Source organism: Sciurus carolinensis, chromosome 6 (assembly GCF_902686445.1).
Source record: "Sciurus carolinensis chromosome 6, mSciCar1.2, whole genome shotgun sequence".
Taxonomy (NCBI): domain Eukaryota; kingdom Metazoa; phylum Chordata; class Mammalia; order Rodentia; family Sciuridae; genus Sciurus; species Sciurus carolinensis.
The window spans coordinates 104064524-104087748 of NC_062218.1; the positions used below are offsets into that span (position 1 = coordinate 104064524).

General features: G+C 40.7%; 1 protein-coding gene across 4 annotated transcripts in view; it reads left to right on the forward strand.

Annotated features, from left to right (window-relative positions):
* Sh3rf2 (SH3 domain containing ring finger 2) overlaps positions 1-23225 on the forward strand; it is a 139696-nt gene that overhangs the window by 85692 nt on the left and 30779 nt on the right. For 3 of the 4 annotated variants that reach the window (XM_047556387.1, XM_047556384.1, XM_047556386.1), the window contains 2 exons: positions 17135-17226; positions 18573-18743. In XM_047556387.1, coding sequence (XP_047412343.1) covers positions 17135-17226; positions 18573-18743 — 263 coding nt within the window. The remainder of the gene's footprint in view (positions 1-17134; positions 17227-18572; positions 18744-23225) is intronic. The other variant, XM_047556388.1, reaches the window with a different exon arrangement.

Sequence of the window (23225 nt, forward strand, 5' to 3'; positions counted from 1 at the left end):
CCGGGCAGGGCAGCTAGAGTCATCCACAGGCAGTCCTGCGCACTCCGGCGGTGGGCCCCGCCCACACAGCCAGCTTCTCCAGGTTCTCGGAACGGAACTGGCCCGCTAGTGAGAGCCTTTCTGAACAGAGCACGCTCCGAGTCCCGGAGCCCCTGCAGTGCAGTGTACTCCTGCAAAGAACCAGCGGAGAGCCTCGATCTGCAGTCAGCCTCAGGGATAAGGGCAGGGCAGCAGGAGACCTCTTCAGGCGGCACTGCCCACTCCGGCTGCGGGCTCTCTTCACGGGGCGATCCAAGATGGCGACCTAGAGGGAGACTGCACCCCCGGTCGCTCCAGAACCCAGGAGTTAAGAAGGGGAGGCATTGAGAGACTCGGACTGAAGTGGAGCCACGGGTGAGTCTGCCCACTGGGTAAAGCTCAGCCTGGGTGGCAGGCCCAGATAGAGGTGGCTTAGCAGAGCCGGGCAGGGCAGCTTGAGTCTTCCCAAGGTAGTCTTCCACACTCCGGCAGTGGGCTCTTCCCACACGGCCAGCTGCACGGTGCAGGCCCACAGTGAGAGCATTTCCGCACAGAGCCAGTTCCAAAACGTGGAACCAGTAGGGGGCTAGGGGCAGTATTCTTCGAATGAGCTGCTTTATCAGATTCCTCCAAGACATCAGGCTACTGAAGGCTGGGAGGTGATACACTGGAAATCTACTGGGACACTATAAGCCAATAGTGGAAAACTGCAATATCTCAGGGTCCCACTGACAACTGACCAATATGAGAAAACAAGGGAAGAAAATGTCCCAAACAAACCTAGATACTACATCAATAAAACCCAATGACAGCACAGCAGAAGAAATGTCAGAAAGGGAGTTCAGAATGTACGTAATTAAAACGATCAGGGAAGCTAATGAGGAGATGAAAGAGCAAATGCAGGCATTGAAGGAGGAGATGAAAGAGCAAATGCAGGCATTAAATGATCGCACCAATCAACAGTTAAAAGACCAAATACGGGAAGCAAGAGATCATTTCAATAAAGAGTTAGAGATACTGAAAAAAAAACAAACTGAAATCCTTGAAATGAAGGAAACAATAAACCAAGTTAAAAACTCCATAGAAAGCATAACCAATAGGATAGAACACCTGGAAGACAGAACCTCAGACATTGAAGACAAAATATTTAACCTTGAAAACAAAGTGGAACAAACAGAGAAGATGGTAAGAAATCATGAACAGAATCTCCAAGAACTATGGGATATCATGAAAAGGCCAAATTTGAGAATTATTGGGATTGAGGAAGGCTTAGAGAAACAAACCAAAGGAATGAACAATCTATTCAATGAAATAATAACAGAAAATTTCCCAAATCTGAAGAACGAAATGGAAAACCAAGTACAAGAGGCTTATAGAACTCCAAACATACAAAATTACAACAGACCCACACCAAGGCACATTATTATGAAAATACCTAACATACAAAATAAAGACAGAATTCTAAAGGCCGCGAGAGAAAAGAATCAAATTACATTCAGAGGGAAACCAATAAGAATATCAGCAAATTTTTCAATCCAGACCCTAAAAGCTAGAAGGGCCTGGAACAACATATACCAAGCCCTGAAAGAAAATGGATGCCAACCAAGAATCTTATACCCAGCAAAACTTACCTTCAAATTTGACGATGAAATAAGATCCTTCCATGATAAACAAAAGCTAAAGGAATTTACAAAAAGAAAGCCAGCATTACAGAACATTCTCAGCAAAATATTCCATGAGGAAGAGATGAAAAACAACGATGCAAATCAGCAACAGGAGGCGCTAGCCTAAAGGAATAGCCAAATAAAGGAGAAACCGAATCATGTCAAAAACAAATATGAGTCAATTGACTGGGAATACAAATCATATCACAATAATAACCCTGAATGTTAATGGCCTGAATTCATCAATCAAAAGACACAGACTGGCAGATTGGATTAAAAAGAAAAATCCAACAATATGCTGCCTGCAAGAGACACATCTCATAGAAAGAGACACCCATAGACTAAAGGTGAAAGGATGGGGAAAAACATACCATGCACACGGACACAGCAAAAAAGCTGGAGTATCCATCCTCATCTCAGATAATGTGGACTTCAAACCAAAACTAGTCAGAAGGGATAAAGAAGGACACTACATGCTGCTTAAGGGAAGCATAAATCAGCAAGACATAACAATCATAAATATCTATGCCCCGAACATTGGCTCATCCACGTACGTCAAACAAATCCTTCTCAATTCCAGAAATCAAATAGACCACAACACAATAATACTAGGCGATTTTAACACACCTCTCTCACCACTGGATAGATCGTCCAAACAAAAATTGAATAAAGAAACTATAGATCTCAACAACACAATCAGCAATTTAGACTTAACGGACATATATAGAATATACCATCCAACAAAGAACGAATACACTTTCTTCTCAGCAGCACATGGATCCTTCTCTAAAATAGACCATATTTTATGCCACAAAGCTACTGTTAGTAAATACAAGAAGATAGAGATACTACCTTGCACTCTATCAGATCATAATGGATTGAAATTAGAAATAAATGACAGAATAAAAAACAGAAACTTCTCCAATACCTGGAGACTAAATAATACACTATTATATGATGAATGGATAACAGAAGACATCAGGAGGGAAATAAAAAAATTCTTAGAAGTAAGCGAGAACAAAGACACATCATATCAAAATCTCTGGGACACTATGAAAGCAGTACTTAGAGGAAGATTTATTTCATGGGGTGCATTCAAAAAAAGAAGTAGAAATCAACAAATAAACGACTTAACACTACAGCTCAAAGCACTAGAAAAAGAAGAGCAGACCAATACCAAAAGTAGTAGAAGACAGGAAATAGTTAAAATCAGAGCCGAAATCAACGAAATCGAAACAAAAGAAACAATCGGAAAAATTAATAAAATAAATAGTTGGTTCTTTGAAAAAATAAATAAAATTGATAAACCCTTAGCCACACTAACAAAGAGAAAGAGGGAGAAAACTCAAATTACTAAAATTCGGAATGAACAAGGAAACATCACAACAGACACGATTGAAATACAAAACATAATTAGAAGCTATTTCAAAAATCTATACTCCAACAAAACAGAAAACCTTGAAGACATCAACAAATTTCTAGAGACATATGAACTACCTAAACTGAACGAGGAGGACATACACAACTTAAATAAACCAATTTCAAGCAATGAAATAGAAGAGGTCATCAAAAGCCTACCAACAAAGAAAAGTCCAGGACCAGATGGGTTCTCAGCCGAGTTCTACAAAACCTTTAAAGAAGAGCTCATTCCAATACTCCTCAAACTATTCCATGAAATAGAAGAGGAGGGAACCCTACCAAACTCGTTCTATGAAGCCAATATCACCCTGATACCTAAACCAGACAGAGACACATCAAGGAAAGAAAATTTCAGACCAATATCCTTAATGAACATCGATGCAAAAATTCTCAACAAAATTTTAGCAAATCGCATACAAATATATATTAAAAAGATAGTGCACCACGATCAAGTGGGTTTTATCCCAGGGATGCAAGGTTGGTTCAACATTCGGAAATCAATAAATGTCATTCACCATATCAACAGACTTAAAGTTAAGAATCACATGATTATTTCAATAGATGCAGAAAAAGCATTTGATAAAATACAGCATCCCTTCATGCTCAAAACACTAGAAAAAATTGGGGTAATGGGAACATTCCTAAACATTATAAAGGCAATCTACGCTAAGCCCATGGCTAATATCATTCTAAATGGTGAAAAACTGAAAGCGTTCCCCCTAAAAACTGGAACAAGGCAGGGATGCCCTCTTTCACCGCTTCTATTCAACATCGTCCTTGAGACTCTAGCCAGAGCAATCAGACAAACCAAAGAAATTAAAGGGATACGAATAGGAAAAGAAGAACTCAAACTATCCCTATTCGCTGATGACATGATTATATATTTAGAGGAACCTGGAAATTCCACCAGAAAACTTTTAGAACTCATAAGTGAATTCAGTAAAGTAGCAGGTTACAAGATCAATGCTCATAAATCCAATGCATTTTTATACATAAGTGATGAATCTTCAGAAAGAGAAATTAGGAAAACTACCCCATTCACAATAGCATCGAAAAAAATAAAATACTTGGGAATCAATCTCACAAAAGAGGTGAAAGACCTCTACAATGAGAACTACAGAACACTAAAGAAAGAAATTCAAGAAAACCTTAGAAGATGGAAAGATCTCCCATGTTCCTGGATAGGCAGAATTAATATCGTCAAAATGGCTATACTACCTAAAGTTCTATACAGATTCAATGCAATTCCAATTAAAATCCCAATGATGTACCTCGCAGAAATAGAGCAAGCAATTATGAAATTCATCTGGAAGAATAAAAAACCTAGAATAGCTAAAGCAATCCTCAGTAGCAAGAGCGAAGCAGGGGGTATTGCAATACCAGATCTTCAACTCTACTACAAAGCAATAGTAACAAAAACGGCATGGTATTGGTACCAAAATAGACAGGTAGATCAATGGTACAGAATAGAGGACATGGACACAAACCCAAATAAATACAATTTTCTCATACTAGACAAAGGTTCCAACAATATGCAATGGAGAAAAGATAGCCTCTTCAACAAATGGTGCTGGGAAAACTGGAAAACTATATGCAATAGAATGAAACTAAACCCCTATCTCTCACCCTACACAAAACTCAACTCAAAATGGATCAAGGACCTCGGAATCAGACCAGAGACCCTGCATCTTATAGAAGAAAAAGTAGGTCCAAATCTTCAACTTGTTGGCTCAGGATCAGATTTCCTTAACAGGACTCCCATAGCACAAGAAATAAAAGCAAGAATAAACAACTGGGATAGATTCAAACTAAAAAGCTTTCTCTCAGCAAAGGAAACTATCAGAAATGTGAAGAGAGAGCCTACAGAGTGGGAGAATATCTTTGCCAACCATACCTCAGATAGAGCGCTAATTTCCAGAATCTATAAAGAACTCAAAAAACTCTACACCAAGAATACAAATAATCCAATCAACAAATGGGCTAAGGAAATGAACAGACACTTCACAGAAGAAGATGTACAAGTAATCACCAGATATATGAAAAAATGTTCAACATCCCTAGTAATAAGGGAAATGCAAATCAAAACTACCCTAAGATTTCATCTCACCCCAATTAGAATGGCGATTATCAAGAATACAAGCAACAATAGGTGTTGGCGAGGATGTGGTGAAAAAGGAACACTCATACATTGCTGGTGGGGTTGCAAATTAGTGCAACCACTCTGGAAAGCAGTGTGGAGATTCCTCAGAAAGCTTGGAATGGAAACACCATTTGACCCAGCTATCCCACTCCTTGGCCTATACCCAAAGGACTTAAAATCAGCATACTACAGAGATACAGCCACATCAATGTTCATTGCTGCTCAATTCACCATAGCCAGATTGTGGAACCAACCTAGATGTCCTTCAGTTGATGAATGGATAAAGAAACTGTGGCATATTTATACAATGGAATATTACTCCGCAATGAAGAATGATAAAATTTTGGCATTTGTAGGCAAATGGTCGAAATTGGAGAATATCATGCTAAGTGAGATAAGCCAATCTCAAAAAACTAAAGGACGAATGATCTCGCTGATAAGCGGATGAGGACATATAATGGGGGGTGGGAGGGGCTAGCATTAGGTTTAGGGTTAGGTTTAGAGTTAGGCTAAGGAGAGCAGTAAGAATGAAGGAAAGAAGGACTGTGTAGAGGGAAAAGAGGGGTGGGAGGGGTGGGAGGGGTGGGAGGGGTGGGGGGGAGGGGAAAAATATAATAAACATCATTACCCTATGTAAACGTAAAAAAAAAATAAATAAATAAATAAAAAATAAATTAAAAAAAAAAAAAAAAACTTACTTTCAGATTTGATGACAAAATAAGATCCTTCCATGATAAACAAAAGCTAAAGGAATTTACAAAAAGAAAGCCGACATTACAGAACATTCTCAGCAAAATATTCCATGAGGAAGAGATGAAAAACAATGATGCAAATCAGCAACGGGAGGAACTAGCCTAAAGGAATAGCCAAATAAAGGAGAAACCAAATCATGTCAAAAAACAAAAATGAGTCAAATGACGGGAATACAAATCATATCACAATAATAACCCTGAATGTTAATGGCCTGAACTCATCAATCAAAAGACATAGACTGGGAGATTGGATTAAAAAGAAAAATCCAACAATATGCTGCCTGCAAGAGATTCATCTCATAGAAAGAGATACCCATAGACTAAAGGTGAAAGGATGGGAAAAAACATACCATGCACACGGACACAGTAAAAAAACTGGAGTATCCATCCTCATTTCAGATAATGTGGACTTCAAGCCAAAACTAGTCAGAAGGGATAAAGAAGGACATTACATACTGCTTAAGGGAAGCATAAATCAGCAAGACATAACAATCATAAATATCTATGCCCCGAACATTGGCTCATCCATGTACGTCAAACAAATCCTTCTCAATTCCAGAAATCAAATAGACCACAACACAATAATACTTGGCGATTTTAACACACCTCTCTCACCACTGGATAGATCTTCCAAACACAAATTGAATAAAGAAACCATAGATCTCAATAACACAATCAACAATTTAGACTTAACGGACATATATAGAATATACCATCCAACAAAGAACGAATACACTTTCTTCTCAGCAGCACATGGATCCTTCTCTAAAATAGACCATATTTTATGCCACAAAGCTACTGTTAGCAAATACAAGAAGATAGAGATACTACCTTGTACTCTATCAGATCATAATGGATTGAAATTAGAAATAAATGACAGAATAAAAAACAGAAACTTCTCCAATACCTGGAGATTAAATAATACACTATTATATAATGAATGGATAACAGAAGACATCAGGAGGGAAATAAAAAAATTCTTAGAAGTAAGCGAGAACAAAGACACATCATATCAAAATCTCTGGAACACTATGAAAGCAGTACTTAGAGGAAGATTTATTTCATGGGGCGCATTCAACAAAAGAAGTAGAAATCAACAAATAAATGACTTAACACTACAGCTCAAAGCCCTAGAAAAAGAAGAGCAGACCAACACCAAAAGTAGTAGAAGACAGGAAATAGTTAAAATCAGAGCCGAAATCAACGAAATTGAAACAAAAGAAACAATCAGAAAAATTAACAAAATAAATAGTTGGTTCTTTGAAAAAATAAACAAAATTGATAAGCCCTTAGCCACACTAACAAAGAGAAAGAGAGAGAAAACTCAAATTACTAAAATTCGGAATGAACAAGGAAATATCACAACAGACACGATTGAAATACAAAACATAATTAGAAGCTATTTCGAAAATCTATACTCCAACAAAACAGAAAACCTCAAAGACATCAACAAGTTTCTAGAGACATATGAATTACCTAAACTGAACGACGAGGATATACACAACTTAAATAAATCCGTTTCAAGCAATGAAATAGAAGAGGTCATCAAAAGCCTACCAACAAAGAAAAGTCCAGGACCAGATGGATTCTCAGCCGAGTTCTACAAAACCTTTAAAGAAGTGTTCATTCCAATACTCCTCAAAGTATTCCATGAAAGAGAAGAGGAGGGAACCCTCCCAAACTCATTCTATGAAGCCAATATCACCCTGATACCTAAACCAGACAGAGAAAGAAAATTTCAGACCAATATCCTTAATGAACCTTGACACAAAAATTCTCAACTAAATTTTAGCAAATCGCATACAAATATATATTAAAAAGATAGTGCACCACGATCAAGTGGGTTTTATGCCAGGGATGCAAGTTTGGTTCATCATCCGGAAATCAATAAATGTCATTCACCATATCAACAGACTTCAAGTTAAGAATCACATGATTATTTTGATAGATGCAGAAAAAGCATTCGATAAAATACAGCATCCCTTCATGCTCAAAACATTAGAAAAAACTGGGGTAGTGGGAACATTCCTTAACATTGTAAAGGCCATCTACACTTAGCCCATGGCCAATATCATTCTAAATGGTGAAAAACTGAAAGTGTTCCCCCTAAACACTGGAACAAGGCAGGGATGCCCTCTTCCACCACTTCTATTCAACATCGTCCTTGAGACTCTAGCCAGAGCAATTAGACAAACCAAAGAAATTAAAGGGATACGAATTGGAAAAGAAGAACTCAAACTATCCCTGTTCACTGATGACATGATTATATATTTAGAGGAACCTGGAAATTCCACCAGAAAACTTTTAGAACTCATAAGTGAATTCAGTAAAGTTGCAGGTTACAAGATCAATGCTCATAAATCCAATGCATTTTTATACATAAGTGATAAATCTTCAGAAAGAGAAATTAGGAAAACTACCCCATTCACAATAGCATCGAAAAAAATAAAATACTTGGGAATCAATCTCACAAAAGAGGTGAAAGACCTCTACAATGAGAACTACAGAACACTAAAGAAAGAAATTAAAGAAAACCTTAGAAGATGGAAAGATCTCCCATGTTCTTGGATAGGCAGAATTAATATTGTCAAAATGGCCATACTACCTAAAGTGCTATAGAGATTCAATGCAATTCCAATTAAAATCCCAATGATGTACCTTACAGAAATAGAGCAAGCAATTATGAAATTCATCTGGAAGAATAAAAAACCTAGAATAGCTAAAGCAATCCTCAGTAGAAAGAGCGAAGCAGGGGGTATCGCAATACCAGATCTTCAACTCTATTACAAAGCAATAGTAACAAAAACAGCATGGTATTGGTACCAAAATAGACAGGTAGATCAATGGTACAGAATAGAGGACACAGACACAAACCCAAATAAATACAATTTTCTCATACTAGACAAAGGTTCCAACAATATGCAATGGAGAAAAGATAGCCTCTTCAACAAATGGTGCTGGGAAAACTGGAAAACCATATGCAACAGAATGAAGTTAACCCCTATCTCTCACCCTGCACAAAACTCAACTCAAAATGGATCAAGGACCTCGGAATCAGACCAGAGACCCTGCATCTTATAGAAGAAAAAGTAGGTCCAAATCTTCAACTTGTTGGCTTAGGATCAGACTTCCTCAACAGGACTCCCATAGCACAAGAAATAAAAGCAAGAATCAACAACTGGGATAGATTCAAACTAAAAAGCTTTCTCTCAGCAAAGGAAACTATCAGAAATGTGAAGAGAGAACCTACAGAGTGGGAGAATATCTTTGCCAACCATACTTCAGATAGAGCGCTAATTTCCAGAATCTATAAAGAACTCAAAAAACTCTACACCAAGAATACAAATAACCCAATCAACAAATGGGCTAAGGAAATGAACAGACACTTCACTGAAGAAGATGTACAAGCAATCAACAGATATATGAAAAAATGTTTAATATTTCTAGTAATAAGAGAAAAACAAATCAAAACTACCCTAAGATTCCACCTCACCCCAATTAGAATGGCGATTATCAAGAACATAAGTAACAATAGGTGTTGGAGAGGATGTGGGGAAAAAGGTACACTCATACATTGCTGGTGGGGTTGTAAATTAGTGCAGCCACTCTGGAAAGCAGTATGGAGATTCCTCAGAAAGCTTGGAATGGAACCACCATTTAACCCAGCTATCCCACTCCTTGGCCTATACCCAAAGGGCTTAAAATCAGCGTACTACAGAGATACAGCCACATCAATGTTCATTGCTGCTCAATTCACCATAGCCAGATTGTGGAACCAACCTAGATGCCCTTCAGTTAATGAATGGATAAAGAAACTGTGGCATATATATACAATGGAATATTACTCCGCCATGAAGAATGATAAAATTATGGCATTTGCAGGCAAATGGATGAAATTGGAGAATATCATGCTAAGCGAGATAAGCCAATCTCAAAAAACTAAAGGACGAATGATCTCGCTGATAAGCAGATGAGGACATATAATGGGGGGTGGGAAGGGTTAGCGTTAGGGTTACGGTTTGGTTTAGGGTTAGGGATAAGGAGGGTGGTAAGAATGGAGGAAGGAAGGACTGTATAGAGGGAAAAGAGGCGTGAGAGGGGTGGGAGGGATGGGGGGAAGGGAAAAAATAACAGAATGAATCAAACAACATTACCCTATGTAAATTTATGATTACACAAATGGTATGCCTTGACTCCATGTACAAACAGAGAAACAGCATGTATCCCATTTGTTTACAATAAAAATAAAAAAGGATGTATGCCACGGTGGTGAACTACATAGAAAGGCAACAATGATTAACAAATTTCAGCACTGCTGCGACCTCCAGTGGGGAGGGAAAGAAATCTGATTACTAAGGAATATGCCAAGAGCTTCTAAATAGAGTATTCTATTTCTGTCTTTATTCTGTTTCTTATGTATACAGGTGTCAGTATTATTATTCTTTCAGTAAAATTATATACATGTATCTGTATACATAATGAATGTATAATTTAAATGTTTAATAATAAGGAAAGTAACAGATGAGACATGGGATGTAACTGAGGTTGGGGAGCAAAGAGCAAGGGTGACAGAAACAGCATGACCCTCTTAAACAGTTTATGAAAAGACCCCAGGGCTAATGTGAAGCAGCGAGGTTTGGGGGGGTAAAGGACATTGAAGCTGGAAAGGAAAGCAGGAGTCAGATCCTGGAGAATATTCTAAGCTTCAGTGACTACTTGGGAACTGTAAATTTAGTAGTTTCACAACGTTTTACCATATTATGCCTGCTAAAATTCTCAGGACAAATAAATAGCACTGGGTGGCTGTTCTTTGCTCATCAAGACAAGGGAGGGTTTGCAGGCGGTGCTGGTTCTGAGACAGGCCTAGATGGAGAAGGACTGAGAACAGCCTGGCAGCAGGAGCTCTAATGCCATGAGCACCTCAGATCGACTAGGAAGGAAAAGGAAAACATACTGAAACGACCTCGTATTCCACCTGCTCTCAGATCTATTCTGAATTACAAGAGACCCTTGACGGGGACAGTGGTCATCATATCCACAAGCATAGACAGCACAATGTTGAATCTGTCAGATAAGCAGCTCATGTACATGACCCCTTTAGCCACAGTGAAATCCGGAAATGAGTGTTAACCTTGGAGTTCTGCAGAAAGGCTCTGAGACTAGCATTCTTGCTTCTGGTGTTAACTGGACCACCCATTTGCTGGCTACCTCCAGGAAATCAGGAAATCCTTTTATCTTGGTTTTACCTTCTATAAAAATAGGGATAATGATAATGAAACCTGTGTATAAATAAGCAGTGGAGTCATAGCATGAGGCAGTGAAAGGTCAAGGTAATCCTCTCCTGGTAGTTCCCAGGGCATCCTGAACTTCCCCCACCCGGACATGCATCAAGCTTTCATAATTACAGGCTTAACTGTTCCTGGTATATACACTGAGAGTTCCACCTGGGAATGGGGTCCTGCGTGTCTTGTTCACTGCAGTAACTCCAGCGCCTAGTCCAATGCCCAGGACCCATAAGGTTCACACATGGTAGTTACCAAATGTGGCTCTTAAGGGAATGAACTTTTAACTTCATAAAGTCAGGTGGATTATTCCTGTTGGCGGGTACAGAAACTACCAAATAAAACCTAATTTTATACCTCTAAACAATTGCCCTTCTCCCCACCCTGAGTCAACCGTCTGTGGATTACAGGCCCTTAATAGCTCCTGGGAACCCAAGTGCAGAGCCATAACCCACTCTGGAGTAGTTCACACTCTTTGGGGAGTTACTGAAAGAAGACCCCTGGAGGAAATAGCGGAGTGCTGTGGCATGAGTAGAGGAGGGGAGCAGCAGGTGTGTTTGGAAAGCTGAGGAGATTTTCCTGACGTTTGTCCCCATCCCCCATGTTCTCGGTTCCTGCTGTCTGTCCAAGACTTTGCAGGGCTGTCCCATATAAGGAAGGAGGTGCCCCATCCACCCCAGCCCTACCCTGTGCAGTAACTAATTTCTTTGCAGGTTAAAGTAAGTAATATTTATCGAGCGTGTACAATGTGCAAGGCCCTTTGCTAAAGAGTATACATGGATTATTTTATTAGATCCTCATAACAAATCTATGAGAGAAATGCCATCATTTTGCCCCCACTTTACAGATATTTTAGGAAATGGAGGATCTGCCCACCTAGTAGATAAATGGTAGACCCACTTGGCTGGCCCTCTCTAGACCACCTCTCCAGACTCCCGAGAGGCAGCTGCCCTCACTGTACCCAGGTGGCTGATGGTGAGGGATAGCAATGGAGTACTTCCAGAACTCCATGCCAGGCCCTGGGCCCATTTCCTTCTCACCCAACCATGAAGAAGACCTGCAAATGCCCAGAGGCCAAGCAGCTGTAGGTTCTTCTCCGATTGATAAAAAATTTCTTTTAAATGAGTCATTTCCTTCACAAGGGAGGAAAAAAATGTGTTGGGATTTTCACAGAAATGCCACCAGCCCTGCCCAACCCTTATACCCAAACCCGCTTCCTGATCTTGCTCAGGGCATAAACCTTTTGCCAGGAAGCATCAATTGCTGCAGGATCTCGTATCCAGCCTTACAAACCCTGTGGCATGGGCACCTGGGGTCACAATTGACTCCAGGGAAAGGAACCACCCAACAGGCCTATTTACTCAGGAAGGCTGGGCCTCCTGTCTCCCATCCCAGTGACAGGAGCAGACTTGCTTCCTCAGGAGCGAGCCGTCTATAGAGAGTCTTCAGCTACCCATTGGGGCCTTCCTTTCTGTCCTGTTTCATCTGTCCTCCTTTCCACCAGTTTCTCTCTTCCCTGTTTATTTTGCTCTTTCTCCACCTCCTCAGTCACTCATGAACTCATTTCTTTTCCTTATTAAGTTCTGAGCCTTTCGTTCCCACTCCTAGTTTCTCTCCTATACAGGTGCCTTCTGCCACAAGGGTCCCTTCCTAGCTGCCCACTGTTAAGCCCCTTCCCTGACTGATTCCAGAACTTGAGCCGAGTCGAGCTGAGACCTCTCGGTTGTTTCCTGACAACAGGATAATGCACAGAATTTATCAGCTTCTTTAACAGCTCTATTAAGATATGACAATGTACGATAAATTCAACCATTTTAAATAAACAATTCAATGACTTTGGGCATTGCATTACAACCCACGATTGCAATCAAGATATAGAACATTTGTGCTGGGCATAATGGCACAGGCCTGTAATCCCAGCAGCTCAAGAGGCCTGAGGCAGGAGGATCAAAAGTTCAAAGCCAGCCTCAACAACTTAGCAAGTCCATTAGCAACTTAGCAAAATCCTATCTCAAAATAAAAAATAAAAAAGGACTGGGGATATGGTTCAGTGATTAAGTGTCCCTGGGTTCAATCTCTGGGACTGTCCCCCCCCAAAAAAAAATAGAGAACATTTACATCTTCTCAGGAGTTTTCTGGTGCCGTTTTTTTAACTAGTCCTCTCTCCCTACCCTGGCTCCTGGCAACCTTTATCTGTTTTCTGTCAACATAGTACTGGCTTTTTCCCCTCTTAGAATTTCATATAAATGGCATCTTATAGTTTGTGGAATTCCGTGTGCTGTGTCTTTTACTTAGGATGATGTTGAACTTCATCCATGTTGCATATATTGATTGCTGAGGAGTGTGTTTCTCTGTGCTTATACCACAATATGGTTTTTTGTTGGTTGGTCGGTTGGTTATTCATCAGTTGATTGGCATTCAGGTTGTTTCCAGTTTGAGGCTAAAATGAATAAAGTTGCTGTGAACGTTGATGTACAAGTCCTTGTATGGACATTATGTTTTCAATTTGGCAGGGAGAGTATATATTTGTGAGTTGCTGAATAGTGTGGTCAATGTTAACTTTATAAGAAATGGCCCATCTGTTTTCCAACCTGGTCACACCATTCTCCATTCCCACCAAGTGTGTACAAGAATTCTAATTGCTCCACATTCTGATCAACATTTGGTATAGTTGGTCTTTTTAAGTCTAACCGTTCTTGAAGATATGCAGTGGTATCTCAAGGTGGGTTTAATTTGCATTTCCCTGATGTTAAGCATCTTTTCATGTGCTTATTGGCCATTCTTTTGCATTCTTTGCCCAGTTTTTATTGGGTTGTTTTTCTTCCTAGGAAAGTATTGTGAGAATTTCCCTAATCTGGTTTTTGTTTTTTTTTCCCCCTCCCTCTTTCTTCCCTCCTTCCTCCCTTTGTTCCTTTGGGTCTATCTATTCTTATCCCATTATGTGTCTGTCCTAATTGAATTCTGCCTATTCTTAGGAGCTTCCTCTATCTCCATCTCTCTCCTCCTTTGGCTTCTTCCTCCTCATTTGTATGCTCTCTCTTTTTACCTCTAGGACACCTCACAACCTGAGAATCTGAACTCCTTTACCATTCCATACTAGAAATAACTCCACCACAGGCCCACAGAGTTCCAACCTGGCTACAGTCAGTTTTCCAAATAGGGGGAAGACCTCCTCCCCAAATGAAGGCTCAGAGCAGTAAAAATACAGAGCCTGGTTTAATGGAGAGATGGTTTTGCTTTCAGTACCCTCCTCCTCCCTAGAAGATTAATAGTGCTTAGGGATAGAAATGTTTTTATTCAAACATAACATTGGAAAGTCAAGAGTGTTAAGTGAGATTCATCCTCCTACACCAGTGGTCCAATAGCCTCCACAAACATAGGAGTAGTTATTAAATTGAACCAATAAAAATAAATAATTTTTAAAAATGCAACTATGTGCCAAAACTTTAAGGGAATGGTATAAAATGTTTAAATTAGAACTTAAAATCATACAAAATTATTTCGAATATAGAAATGTAATATAAATTAAATGAGCTGTATAATAGGAAAAAAACAGTTAAAAAAAAAAGAGAGAGAAAGTAGTTGTTTGCGTAACAAGATTCTCCGTTGTTATGCCCAGCAGGACCTCCTTGCCCTGTTTTGTGGAAGGAGCAACCTAGACCAAAGCCAGCTTCTTTACATATCTATTTGAAGCAACTAGTTTGACAATATTTAATTGCAAAGCTCAGAACACCTTATGCAGTGTTAAAGTAACTCAGATGGAAAATTGTGGAATGGTTTCTTTAAGAACTTTATTGAGATGTAATTTACTTACCATTCAATTTTCCTATTTAAAGTTTAAAATTCAGTGGTTTTTAATATCTTTACAGACATGTGCAATCATTATTTCTACAATTTTAGAACATTTTATCAGTTCGGAAAGGAACTCTATACTCTAGCTATCACCAAACTCTTTAGCTATCACTCCCATGTTCCCTTATCTCCTTAACTCCTAGAAATCATGTATCAACTTTCTATCTCTATAGGCTTGTCTATTCTGAACATTTCATATAAATGGAATCATACATGGTCTTTTGTGTCTGCCTTTCATTTAGTGTAATGATTTCAAGGTTCATCCATGTTCTCATACATGTCAATATTTAACTCTTTTTATGGTTAAATAGTATTCCATTTTATGGCTATACCATACTTTATTTATCCATTCATCAGTTGATGGACATTTGGGTTGATTCCACTTTTTGATTATTATAAATAATATGTCTATAAACATTGTGTACTCATTTTTAATGTGGTCATGTATTTTTATTTCTCTTGGGCATCTACTAAGTATTTCTTTTGGGTAAATACTAGGATTGGGCTTGCTAGGTTCTATGGTAATCATCTGAGGAACTGCCAGACAATTTTCCAAAGGAATTGCACCATTTTGCATTCCCACCAGCAATTTGCATGAGAGTTTCAAGTTTTCTACCTCCTTGTCAACACTTGCTATTATTTGACAAGAATGATTTCCTAATCCTATAGCTAGATTCCCAAAATGTCATGTATACATTTACACAAGCCTTATATGCTTACCTACACACTGCTCTAGATTTTACATGCATAAAATACATACTACAGAATATTGTAGATATTTTTCCTTATTCATACAACTGCATGTATATGCAATCCCATGCAAGATGCATGTATGTCAACCCACATGGGTGAACATATTCATATATAAAATAGACATGTACTACAATGGCTGTGGGTTCTAAGCAAACAACACATTTGCACCCAGAACCAGAAACACATGCACTTGGTAACATATTCACACCTGCACAAACACAACTATGCAAACAATAGTTGTACCCAAAAACAATCCTAGAAAGACACACACATTTAGTAACCATCATTTATGGGCCGACAACTGAAAAGAGATACACTGTGTTTACCTTGGATGACATGGAGGTGGTTAAGGCTTTGTCAGTGCTTGGTGTACAAGGTACAAAGACTTTTTTATTTATTCATTCTTTAAGCTACAAGTACATATTGAACACACAAGAAAAAGAAGGATGAATGAGACTGATAGTCTCTATCCTCAAGGAACTTAAAAGTCTAGTGGGAGAATCAGTCAGTAAACAAGCCAGAAAACAAACCAGTCTGTGAGATGTGGCAGGAGAGAGGTAAGCAAGGTGGCGTGTTAGCTAATAGGCAAGTCCTAGGATAGCAGGCAGTTTTCAGAGGCTTTTGTTGTTGCTGCGCCCTTTTACCCTGGAGAAGTGAAAGGGGTGTGTGTGTGTGTGTAATTCCATAAGTAGTCAATGAGTATTTGGGCTCAGAACCTAGACTACTTGGTTTTAAATTTTCCTTGTTTTCTACCCGTTGGGTGATCTTTCTTTTCCTCTGTGCCTCAGTTTCTCATCCAAAAAAAAATGAGGATTAATAAGCTTCCTTAATAAGGACACTTGTAAAGCACTTAAAACTGCCTGGCAAGTGCTAAGTTCTGACTCCATCTAAGCCATAGTATCACTTTCTGAGAGCAGTTTTCATAGAGGGAGGAGAGCTCTGAGGGAGGCGGGTGGGGTGGGGTGGGGAGCAGGAGGAGTAGCGGCAGTGCCCTCTTGGCTGTAAGTTGGACAGCTCTCCAGCCTCTGCTGTATCTGAGCAGTCTTGTGGAATGTGGCCCTGGCATGCCACCCTGGCAGGCTATCAACTAGTCTGTTCCACCCCATTCTACCCAAAGCCACAAACCACAGAGAAGACACATGGTGGGTGGTGCTGGACATGGATCTTGGTTTACAGCTGCGTCCAGCCTTGTTTGCTGCAGGCCTGATGTGTGACGTTCACTGGTTCTGCTTCCCTGTCCTTCTGTCTGTCTAGGTCAGCACTTACCATCCTGCACCTGCCTCCTCAGGACATTCCGTGGCCACAGTCAGTCTGCCCGGCTCTCAGCAACAACTCTCTACTAACATGTGAGTAAAAAGTTCAGCCCTCCATCCCAGGTCCTGGTACAGAGGGGTCATCTCTGCTAGCTCTTACCATCAAGCCTCCCCATGCCCAGACCAGAGAGGTGACTCCCCTTCCTTTACCACCTTCAAAGGAAATAAAGATGGAAAACACAAATTAGCAAGCCACAACATCTTACCTCATGATTTTGCAAACGCAGAAAGAGACTGCAAGATTATATACCATCATGTCTCTGGGAGATTGGCTATTGAGCAATCTCTATTGTTTTTCTTCAGATTCAAAACACTGGTCATAAATAGATGTTGATTTAGTAATCAGCAAAAAATAAAAATAGCATTTGGGGAAGGAAAAAAACTTGTAGATGAGAACACCCCGGCCTCTTTGATAAAGCATCTCATTTCTTATAATCTAGGATTTGCTAACATCTGGCCTGAGGGTCAGATGCCAGGGGCCCCATCATGCAGCAAAGCAAAGTGGGTTATTTCTTGAATGGCTTTAGTGGAGCAGTTATTCTCATGTCTTCAGCCTCAATGGCACTATTCCTTGTTGTCCTCACTCCACCAACTCACACCTAATGTTACCTGCCTGAGTCCTGTGTGGGCTTTAGGATGCAATGTCTCTGTTCTAACCGGAGGACATTTTTGCCCATTGCAAACACACTCTTCTCCACCCCACCAAGCCATCCATATTCCACTGCATGTCAAAAAAGAGACATAAAATTAGCCTCCGCCTCCTACTTCCCAATGTTCACTTCTCTGCCTACATTCAGGTAACTCCTTGGGCCATATCTGGAGTCAAACATGTCTCTGCTCCTAGTCACAGGAGTGGATCAGAGAGTTCTGTGTTGACCTGTTATTTCCCTGAACCTTGCGTACTGTGATCATTCCCTTGAGGGCGCCCCAAGCTGTTCTGGAAAAGCATCCTGAGTAGACCATTACTTGTAGGTTTGAGACTCATCTCTGCTACAAATTCCTGGTCAACAAACCCTTTCTCCATTTGAGGCCAGTTTACCAATAGTTGTAGTACCAATGTTGGCCTAAAGTAGTGATCTGTGACTGTGTGGTGCTCTATGGAGGAAGAAAAGGAAGATGGAGGAGGCTGCAAAGTACCTCCTTCCACTGCCATTTCAACCAGGCTTACCATTTTTATCTACCTACACGATGAGGTTTCTAGTTTGTTTGCTTTTGTTTGTTTGTTTGTTTGTTTGTTTTTGGTTTGGGGGGGTTATTTCCATTTTTAAAGGTTTGTTATTGCTAACCACTGGGGTTCCAACTACCTCTGCCATTGGCAGGCTTATACTCTCCACCAGGCAGGTCACCTTCTTCCCTCACCAGTCCCCTGTGTCTCCCAGGTTTGTAGCCCTGCACTCCTACTCAGCCCACGGACCCGATGAGCTGGACCTGCAGAAGGGAGAAGGCGTCAGGGTCCTGGGGAAGCACCAGGATGGCTGGCTGAGGGGCATCTCCTTGGTCACTGGGCGAGTCGGCATCTTCCCAAACAACTATGTCATCCCCATTTTCAGGTGCGTCCCCTCCAATCTCAGGCATCAGGAGGTTGCTTCATCCTAGACCTGAGGCCTTTTGAGGATTGCATTGATGGAGACTCAATTATCTTTCAGAGTATGGCATTTGCCCTCGTACCCTCCTAACTCCTCAAAGAAACACAGCAGAAACAGTTAACTGTTTTACAGCTCTGGGCAGTTTACAAGCACTCTGTCTCTTTTAACTCACTGGCTAGACCCAAGAATCTTGTGTCTGCTATCTTACAGGTGAGGAAACTGATAGGCAGAGTTAAGAAGCTTGCTGAAGAGCAAGATTTCAGGTTTTCTTCTGCAAAATTCCCAGAAGTCCCACCTCACACCCCAATGCTCCACCTAGTGGAATAATTGGGAATTATGGTCAGATGACTTCCCCAGAGCATACTGGAGATGTTCTCAGGATGCTAGACCATCAGGCAGAGTTCCATGAATTCAGATCACCACTCGCCCAACCACAACCTAGATACAATGCTAGTCACCCCACAGTGCTCTTCCTACCAGGTTTTCCCAACCTTTTTTTTTTTCCACTTCGCAGCATATCTATCAATTTCATTGATCCAGTTTGTCCTACCACCTCACATGACCACAAATGCACACAGACCCCAGAGCTACCTGTGATACCTCCTTCCTCCACCCCACATCAGCCCAGAAAAGCCATGAGGCAGCGAGGCCATTGAACACTGCCTTTACGACACACTAGAAGGTCACAACTCCAAGGAAAGTGACAGTCCCACTATAATCTGTGGAGGGTTCTATCTGGAGTCATAAGTCCACTTTGGGAGACCTTCACTTAGGCTGTGTCTGGAGGAGGGCATCAAAGATGGTGAGGAAACATCAAACTGCATCATGGGAGAAACTGATGAAGACACTCAGGTCATTTAACCTGTAGAAGACAAGGGACAGAGGAGTCTTAATACACCATAAAACAGAAAGATTTGTTGCATGAGGGGACAGTACAGTAGAGTAGGAGGTTAGTTGGAGAGAGGGATTTGGGTCAAAGTAAGTTTGCATTTTCTAACCCATAGACTTTTCACCAGGCTAGCTGGCAAGAGAGAGAGAACACTCTTTCCAGAAAGAGTGCAGGCAAGGTCTAGGTCCTCACAGATCCAGAGTTATATAAAAAGATTTCTTCGCATGGCAGAAAGTTGGAGTAGAAGATCTTAGTTATTTCTTTCAATGAAAGGTTCTTGGAATTTGATAAAATTTCAAACTACCAAGAGGTAAACTAATGGGGTCTGCAACTGACGCTCTAAGTCATTACTTCAATGAATATTTATTTTATTATGTGTCAGGCACCTTTCTAGGCACTGGAGAAATACCTGTGAACAAAATACATAGAATTCCTGCCCACAGGAGCTTACAATCTAATGTGAGAGAGAGAGAATGAACAAGATCTATAAGGAATATATATTGTGTATTAAAGGCTAAGAAAGGAAAATCAGGAAGCAGGGGATAGAATTTGTGTAGGGGTGGGTTATAATTTTAGATAGGCTGAACAGGAATAACCTTACTCAGAAATAAGATGGAGGCGACGGGGCGATCCAAGATGGCGGCCTAGAGGGAGACTGCACCCCCGGTCGCTCCAGAACCCAGGAGTTAAGAGGGGGAGGCATTGAGAGACTCGGACTGAAGTGGAGCCACGGGTGAGTCTGCCCACTGGGTAAAGCTCGGCCCGGGTGGCAGGCCCAGATAGAGGTGGCTTATCGGAGCTGGGCAGGGCAGCTAGAGTCATCCACAGGCAGCCCTGCGCACTCCGGAGGTGGGCCCCGCCCACACAACCAGCTTCTCCAGGTTCTCGGAACGGAACTGGCCTGCTAGTGAGAGCCTTTCTGACCAGAGCAGGCTCCGAGTCCCGGAGCCCTTGCAGCGCAGTGTACTCCAGCAAAGAACCAGCAGAGAGCCTCGATCTGCAGTCAGCCTCAGGGATCAGGGCAGGGCAGCAGGAGACCTCTTCAGGCGGCTCTGCCCACTCCGGCTGCGGGCTCTCTTCACGGGGCGATCCAAGATGGCGGCCTAGAGGGAGACTGCACCCCCGGTCGCTCCAGAACCCAGGAGCTAAGAGGGGGAGGCATTGAGAGACTCGGACTGAAATAGAGCCACGGGTGAGTCTGCCCACTGGGTAAAGCTCAGCCCGGGTGGCAGGCCTAGATAGAGGTGGCTTAGCGGAGCCGGGCAGGGCAGCTAGAGTCTTCCCAAGGTAGCCTTCCACACTCCGGCAGTGGGCTCTTCCCACACAGCCAGCTGCACGGTGCAGGCCCACAGTGAGAGCATTTCCGCACAGAGCCAGTTCCAAATCGTGGAACCAGTAGGGGGCTAGGGGCAGTTTTCTTCGGATGACCTGCTTTATCAGATTCCTCCAAGACATTAGGCTACTGAAGGCTGGGAGGTGATACACTGGAAATCTACTGGGACACTATAAGCCAATAGTGGAAAACTGCAATATCTCAGGGTCCCACTGACAACTGACCAATATGAGAAAACAAGGGAAGAAAATGTCCCAAACAAACCTAGATACTACATCAATAAAACCCAATGACAGCACAGCAGAAGAAATGTCAGAAAGGGAGTTCAGAATGTACGTAATTAAAATGATCAGGGAAGCTAATGAGGAGATGAAAGAGCAAATGCAGGCATTGAAGGAGGAGATGAAAGAGCAAATGCAGGCATTAAATGATCGCACCAATCAACAGTTAAAAGACCAAATACGGGAAGCAAGAGATCATTTCAATAAAGAGTTAGAGATACTGAAAAAAAACCAAACTGAAATCCTTGAAATGAAGGAAACAATAAACCAAGTTAAAAACTCCATAGAAAGCATAACCAATAGGATAGAACACCTGGAAGACAGAACCTCAGACACTGAAGACAAATTATTTAATCTTGAAAGCAAAGTTGGCCAAACAGAAAAGATGGTAAGAAATCATGAACAGAATCTACAAGAATTATGGGATATCATGAAAAGGCCAAATTTAAGAATTATTGGGATTGAGGAAGGCTTAGAGAAACAAACCAAAGGAATGAACAATCTATTCAATGAAATAATAACAGAAAATTTCCCAAATCTGAAGAATGAAATGGAAAACCAAGTACAAGAGGCTTATAGAACTCCAAACATACAAAATTACAACAGACCCACACCAAGGCACATTATTATGAAAATACCTAACATACAAAATAAAGACAGAATTTTAAAGGCCACGAGAGAAAAGAACCAAATTACATTCAGGGGGAAACCAATAAGAATATCAGCAGATTTTTCAATCCAGACCCTAAAAGCTAGAAGGGCCTGGAACAACATATACCAAGCCCTGAAAGAAAACGGATGCCAACCAAGAATCTTATACCCAGCAAAACTTACCTTCAAATTTGACGATGAAATAAGATCCTTCCATGATAAACAAAAGCTAAAGGAATTTACAAAAAGAAAGCCAGCATTACAGAACATTCTTAGCAAAATATTCCATGAGGAAGAGATGAAAAACAACGATGCAAATCAGCAACAGGAGGCGCTAGCCTAAAGGAATAGCCAAATAAAGGAGAAACCAAATCATGTCAAAAACAAATATGAGTCAATTGACTGGGAATACAAATCATATCACAATAATAACCCTGAATGTTAATGGCCTGAATTCATCAATCAAAAGACACAGACTGGCAGATTGGATTAAAAGGAAAAAACCAACAATATGCTGCCTGCAAGAGATTCATCTCATAGAAAGAGACACCCATAGACTAAAGGTGAAAGGATGGGGAAAAACATACCATGCACACGGACACAGCAAAAAAGCTGGAGTATCCATCCTCATCTCAGATAATGTGGACTTCAAACCAAAACTAGTCAGAAGGGATAAAGAAGGACATTACATGCTGCTTAAGGGAAGCATAAACCAGCAAGACATAACAATCATAAATATCTATGCCCCGAACATTGGCTCATCCACGTACGTCAAACAAATCCTTCTCAATTCCAGAAATCAAATAGACCACAACACAATAATACTAGGCGATTTTAACACACCTCTCTCACCACTGGATAGATCGTCCAAATAAAAATTGAATAAAGAAACTATAGATCTCAACAACACAATCAGCAATTTAGACTTAACGGACATATATAGAATATACCATCCAACAAAGAACGAATACACTTTCTTCTCAGCAGCACATGGATCCTTCTCTAAAATAGACCATATTTTATGCCACAAAGCTACTGTTAGCAAATACAAGAAGATAGAGATACTACCTTGTACTCTATCAGATCATAATGGATTGAAATTAGAAATAAATGACAGAATAAAAAACAGAAACTTCTCCAATACCTGGAGACTAAATAATACACTATTATATGATGAATGGATAACAGAAGACATCAGGAGGGAAATAAAAAAATTCTTAGAAGTAAACGAGAACAAAGACACATCATATCAAAATCTCTGGGACACTATGAAAGCAGTACTTAGAGGAAGA